This window comes from Martes martes (assembly GCF_963455335.1).
Source record: "Martes martes genome assembly, chromosome: 10".
Taxonomy (NCBI): domain Eukaryota; kingdom Metazoa; phylum Chordata; class Mammalia; order Carnivora; family Mustelidae; genus Martes; species Martes martes.
Window position 1 is genome coordinate 99,401,152 of NC_137898.1, and position 7,080 is coordinate 99,408,231.

General features: G+C 43.7%; 1 protein-coding gene across 2 annotated transcripts in view; it reads right to left on the bottom strand.

The window, feature by feature from the left end:
• The window catches only part of LOC308350602 (alpha-tectorin), a gene marked incomplete at its 5' end in the record, with an annotated part of 68,272 nt that extends 62,826 nt beyond the window's left edge, over positions 1-5,446 (bottom strand). For both annotated transcript variants that reach the window (XM_080816061.1, XM_080816062.1), the window contains 2 exons: positions 1,972-2,105; positions 5,383-5,446. In XM_080816061.1, coding sequence (XP_080672187.1) covers positions 1,972-2,105; positions 5,383-5,446 — 198 coding nt within the window. The remainder of the gene's footprint in view (positions 1-1,971; positions 2,106-5,382) is intronic.
• Positions 5,447-7,080: the final 1,634 nt, after the last annotated feature.

Sequence of the window (7,080 nt, forward strand, 5' to 3'; positions counted from 1 at the left end):
ATAAAAATGGAGACATGAAATCTTTACAATGTATGTATAAATGACTGTCCTACGGTGACTTCTTCATGATTTGCAAAAGACTTAGTAGGCTTATTAAATGACTAAACCTATTGCAAATCACAGTCAATAAGTACACTCCACGGCCACAGGACCTGTACACAGTTCAGCCTCTGCCTGTGTCTGCAGCCCCATGAGATTGATTTCACCCAGTGGTTTATAGGTTTCAACAGCAGAAATGTCTGGGATGGGGATTCTTGCAATTCCTGGATACAGAAAACCTAGAGATCACTTTCCTGTACATTTCAATTGCTTGGTATGTTCCTATTAATCAGTAATATAATGGACATTAACAGTGACCCTGATCGCAGAGGGAAGTTATCAGCACCCGGGCCAAAGGTCCATCAGCCTGTTTTGGAAGCAAGGGTGTGAGGTTTGGAAAGGAAGCTGGAGACTCAGCTACAAGGACGTTAAGAATCCACTGTCTGCGAGAGATAGTGAACAACCCAGAGGCTTGAAAGAGATTGCACTACTCAAAGAACTAGAAACCCAGGGAACAATTTGCCCTTAAATAAGTCTGCTCCAAATTAAGGACCCTCCTTTCGCAAGGGCAAGAATTGTTCAGACTCCATGGTACAATAGAGGAGGAAGAGGAGCTCAATGAATTACATATCTTTTAGGGGCCTGGGAGACTAAGGCTTCCAGAATGGAGGTCCTGTGCACCTCCCTCATCCCCCAAATCAGCTCAACACAATCAGCTGTTAGAGACTACAGAGGCTCTGCTGTAAGTGGAACCCAAAAAGCATTTCAGGATACCAGAGCAATGTGTTTGCTAGGGAGTTAACAGCTGTCACTAAAACACAGACTAGCACAGGGAGTTGGTATGGACTCTGATGTATTTTGATTATATTCTGTAGTTAAGACCAGGGGTTCTCAAACTTTTGTGTTCATCAGAGTCACCTGGAGGGCTCATGAAAACCCAGGTGACTGGGCTCCCTTCCCAGTTTCTGATTCAGCTGGTTGTGGGCAGGCCCCGAGAAGCGGCGTTTCTAACAGGCACTGAGGCGGTGTGGTTCAGGGACCACCGGTTGGGTAATGGATGAGGGAATGACTTTCAGATGGGGGTCCACCCCAAGTTCTACCTCCGAGTCTGAGGACTATGGAGGTCCCAGATGCAGCGATGGCCAGAGACAGACCCGTAGGGGTTTCAGCTCTTCCTTCGAGGCAAGACACAGAATAAAACAGGATGTGATAGAACTGACATGGGCCTCACCCCAGGCTTTGAGGCCCAAGATAAAGACAGGTTCCGTCGCTCTGAACCTTCTCAGTATGCAACAGTCTCAACAGTGACAAACTCAAAGATAAAAAAAAGAAAAAGAAAAAAAAAAAAAAGCCTGAGAAAACAGGTGCCCAGGAGGGCTCTGACAGCAAATGGCACCATTTTTTCATACAGGTTTGATGATGGGACCCCATGGCATATCTCAGACCCAACAAAGACGGCCCGCTCTGCAAACAACTTAGATATAACAGTTGATTACCCCTCTACTGTGCTCTGGCTCTGTTCCAAATTGGTAGGAAGCCGAAGAACAGCAGACGCCTAAACTTTTCACACCCCCAGAAGGGAAAGAAAAATGATATGGCTCCTATTGTGGTTCAGTGTATCTTTTTATCTTGTCGAGTAGCAGAAATAATGTTCGTGGCATTGGGGCCTCTGCTTCACTTCTGTGTTTAATCACCCACAAAAGCAATTTATTGCCCTGTATACTCCTCTACTATGAACATTAGCCATTAAATATACCTTTGACTTTCTTAATCATAAAACCTATCAGCTCATGAAATCTCAGAACTTGTCGTTCTGGCTGCCAATAAATCTTCCGTTCCCAGAGCCCTGGATGAAGGTATTTAAAATGTTTTCCTTAATGACAAACAAAGGGGAGAGCCACAGAGCAACAGCCGGGCTCCTTTTCCACTTACATAGACGGTGCGGTAAGGAACGCCAAAGAAGAAAATAGGGGTGGCCAACTTAATCTCAGATGAGCTTCCATCGTCTACTTTAGGGGTTTTCGTGTCATTCTGCCAGAATGGATACATGAGCTCCCTGGGCTGAGCTGTCGAGAGAGACGGGGGTTAGATAGATGGCAGAGCTGTCTTCTGCTTGGCAAGCCACTTCCCTCCCACCCACTAAAGCCAGCTTCCTTCAGTAAGTCTTACAGACGAAATGCAATCCAGACGGCCTTTTCATTTATCCTAAACCTAAGCTGTACACAATGCATTATCTTCTGCCTCTGAAAAGGGGAGAATGGGAGCGATGCCATTTCTCCTTAGGAGAAATCACTTCATGCTTCATTGCTACACTTCCATGCATTCTGGAGAAAGCAATGGTTAAAAGGGGCTGGAAGGTTGTGAAATCACCCCAGCCTGGAGCTCTCAGAGCCCTGAGAGAGGGGCCTCTCTGTCTGGCATGGTGTAGGACAGCTTCATCCCTGATCACAAGGCGGGTTGGGAGAAGGTGGCCCTGTGCCTATGAACCGCCCTACTGGCTCCAGATTTCTACTATCATGTCTTTTCCTGAAAGGAGTCCCCTCCCTCCTGCTGCACAGTAGGGGAAGATACCAGATCCCAGAAGGAAATAAACAACAGTTGGAACCAGGACAGAAGTGGGAGGAGAGGGTTTGTAGTAACTGGCCCGTGAATGACCTCCATTGAGCCTGGCCCTGTGAGAGGGCTCTCTGCCCAGCTCCTGTTTACAGCAGACAGACATGGGAGCCTCTGGGACAAGGGAGGCTGGGCCCCGAGAACGCTTTGGAGAGGATGCATGGGGTTCTTACTCAACACCCTGGTCAAAGGTGAGAGTCTTTGCACAAACACACACAGCTCCCCTCCGGTAAACCATACCACCACCCTTCCTGGCAATGTGGCTTCTTCCTCAGAAGTTTCTCGTCTCAAGCCTTGCAAAGGTGACCCAGTTTCAGTGAGAGAAATTCAACAATTTTCCCAGGGTCTACGTTACTCAGGATCAGGCCCAATGGCATCTAGGAAATAATCTGCATTGGGGGTGTATCTTTTCTCTGCTGCCGTCTTTTCTTCTCTTGAGTGAAAAGAGAATAGGACATCATCTTTTCTTCCTTTTTAAAAAATTGTTTGTTAGTTTTCAGGGACGGAGGCAAATCCTCTAGGGGCTTCTGGCCCTATTTCTTGAGGTACCTGCTTGCTGTAATCCAGATGTTAATAGCCCCTTCTCAGGTCAGTGTCTCTCCGTGGGAAAGTCCCCGCTCGGTCCTGATGGAGCTAAGAGGCTGGCAACATGTGCCTCGAGGACCATCTGGCTCCTTCGGGAGTTTTTAGCAAAGATACAACAGCTCATGGAAGGGAGAATGCGGAATGGCCAGAAAGCAGGACAGCAGTGCCTGGTCAAGGGCCAGCGTCTCTCCTTCTAGAGCAGGGAATCAGAGAGATCTGCCTGGTCGGAGAGCTAATCTGTTTCCAGTCGCTACCATCAGAGGAAAGCGGGGAAACTAGCCCAGGCATTAGTGCGTAAGCATTGTTCCCCAAGCCCCGGAAGTCTCCGGGAAGCCAACCAAACTTGAACCCTAAGGGGGTGCTGTAGCTACTGCAATCGGACGAGCCCTCAGCCAACGTTCTTTATTTAACGCCACAATCAGTAGGCCAAAAGGGCTCTTTAAAATTCATATTTACACAGAAGTAACAAATTCCAAATTCCTAGAAAGTAGGGTTTTTTAAAAAAATCTCTTTATAATCCCTATCATAGCATTATACCTAGGCACTTATTAAATGTGAAGGGTGATGTACTTTCTCAAATTAATAATAACAAATCAAATCATGTCATGGATTTATCCTTCATGGGGAACATTTCAGGAGCCATGCCCAAGCGTGGATAAGAGCTGGAATTCACACTGAATTATAATCGTTTTAATGACAAGATTAATTCATGTTTGGGGAAGCGCTGGCCCATTTGCCTAGGAGAGGGAAAATCCATACCTTTCATGGAGGAGACAAGAAAGTCTGGTTGATGGAGGTTATCCCTAACTTCTTTCTCTGCTCTGAAGGTAAGGCAAATATGCAAGATTCTTCTCTCCATGAGTGATCCTAACTAGCTCATGATTTTAAACAGGAATGAATGGACCGCTCGAATTTTTCCCACTTTAAGAAGAACACAAATAGAAAAGATACCCAGTACTGTAAATATTCAATAAATATTCAATATTTATTCAATTGAATATTTACTCAATATTTATTCAATTGAATATTTATTCAATAAATATTCAATAAATACTGAATGTCTTTATTGAATGAGAAGGGTGCTTTAGTTAGGAAGGAGGTGGAAACTACAGTAGTTTTCACCTTCAAAGCCACTACTCTTATAAAAAGAGAACTTGTAAACAGCATGGCCTATCATTAGCATCAGACCTAATAAAAGAAAGACTGTCCCTACCCACACGGGCTTCAGGCTGAGCATTTCACAATAAACATTAACTATGTTCCCAGAACTTTTTTCCCCCCATATAAAACACAATATTTTTAGAGCGGGAACAGGAAGCTAGGGTCCATGGGTCTCTCCTTATCGTGGGGCTTCACGCTGCTGTTTATGTGCTAACGCTGTTTAAGTTTATCCAACTCTAGAAAAATGTTAGGGCCACGCATGTCTTACAGATCTGTTCGCTCAGACTTGTAATCATGTGGCAACTGAATTCAACAAACCAAGCAAAGGTGGCTTGGAGTTGTAGTCATGAAAGTTTCAAATCTATACAGACCTTCCGATCTTTCCTGTCTAAAATACAAAAACAGTAGAAAGAAATGTTTGTGGCTTCCCCTCCAACCCGGGGGGCAATGCCACACAGAAAAGGAATCACAGGGAGGGAGAGAAGCTTCTTGTTCCACTTCTCAAGTTTTAGATTTATGCCATTGTGGAAGGCCAGTGATTCACAAGTTAAAGACACAAATGCCATTGGGACTTCCTGATTTGAGCTAAACAAATGTATTTTTAAAATACGGTTTAAAACTTGTGCCACAGTTAAATGCCCTAATTGTAATCAATGATCAGGCATGGGGTACACACATTACCTCCACCATATACTTTTAACGAAAACTATCTGCACTACTTTGAAAGACCTCGTCCATTAACATGGGGCAACCATGCATACATAAATTGCGTTTGAAGTTAAATAAGAAAAAATAAGAATGTAATTGAACATCACTCAAAGTTAATATATTTTGCCCCTGACAACGGAATTTGATTTACTTTTTCTTGTTGTATCTGCAGACACATGTATACCTGCCCTGACGATCACAGTTCCAACAAAAGTATCTCTTTATAAATTCAAGAGCATGCTAATCAAGAGATTTATGGAATTCTGTAGTACTCACCTTGGTGCCGTACGAGTGCGAAGATGAAAGAGACCCAAATTCTAAGTAATGATGAATAATTCATCCTGGAATTTTAAAGAGAAAAAGGAAAAAAAAATCCCCAGCTAGCCAGAGTAAATAGAACACCAGGTGTGTCTGGTGGCAAATCCCAAGACACATCACAACCATCATAGAATAAATTCACATAACAACATCAACAGTTCTGCGTCAGGTCGAAATTCCCCCAAATGCCGGCAGATCCTCCCAAGTTCAATGCTTCGTGAACAAATTAAAACTCCCTCCCTCCTCCCCCGCCCCAGGAGAAGCCAGTTTGGAAGTATAACCAGACAATCCAAATTGTCAGGAAATTATATGGAATCGATGAGGGTGGCCAAGAGTAAAGGAGACCCATCCATCCTGCAGCTATCAAGCGCAAGAAATAGGACCAGAGTCTAAAAATGCAGGTCCTGTGCTGTGTCTCTAGAATAAAACAAGCATCCTCTCTAAGACCTGGCTCTCCTGATGTTCAAAACAGTTTTCAATCAGGATCAAATGAAAGTCGGTTACAGCACAATGTGTTTCTGTAGTTAGAAGGATTTAGAGTTTTGCCATCGCCTTCTCTATAGGATGGAGACAATCCATTATTTTGGAGGATGACCAGATTCACAGGTAATGTAAGACTGTCCCCCAACTTTCCATAGTGAAATGAAGGACAGCCACATTGGTCATAAAAAGGAACCATGCTGGGGATTGCTCCTTGGAATTACAATAAAAACAGAAGCCAGGACGCAGCGAGTAATTAGTTCCGGCAAATTAATTAAAGAAGGAACATCACAAAAGTGAACACGTTTCATCTTAGTTACGATCAGTTGAACTGGCAGCGTTACCCTCCGTCAGGAGCATGGATGGTCTGTGCCGCTCCGTATATGTTTGAGATACAAAGATATACACGAGCTCCAAGTTCTGCCTACATCTGTGGGAGAACCAAGTACGGGTGGGGGAGACCATGCAGTTTGCTCACAACAGAATTCTCAAAAATAAAAACCCTCCTCGTATCATTGGAAGCTATTGCAATTCAGCCAAATTTTCATGGAAAATCAGTGGATTTACCCTGGGAGAGTTTTATTGTAAATCTTCACTATCTGGCGGACCCATTGAGATCTCAAGCACATAATAAATATTAGTCCATTTGCTGAAAATGGTAGTAAGCCTAGTAGAGACCACCCGTTAGCTGTAGCACAGTGAGATGCCGTGCAAGGTGGAGACTTGAGCCCTTAGGGAGACAGTTCAGAGAGCAGTAAGGAGGATGCATTTAAGTATTTGTATTTATGAAAAAATGTCACTAACCTGTTCTGCAGAGACTGGAGGAACTGTCAGAAATATTAAGCCAACTCTTGGTAAACCAGGCAAAAATTAGGTAAAACAAGAATTCATGTCAGTTCTCCCCTACTTGCTGCCAATAATTTCTGATTCCTGAAATGATGTCTGAATGCCCTCCTCGTAAAACCAAAAATTCAGTTAGTCCTGCGCTAGAGTCAGATAAGTGTTGGGTTGCAATCAAGTTTTTTTCTATTGATTAAGGAAAAGAAAATCTAAAGATCAGTTTCAGGATTGCGTAGAGAGGTTCTTTTCCTGAAAAACTAGACCTTTCTTTCCCCCTCTTAAAAAAAAAAGAAAAAAAAAGTAGATTCAGATGGAAATGTCAGGTACTTGGAGCTG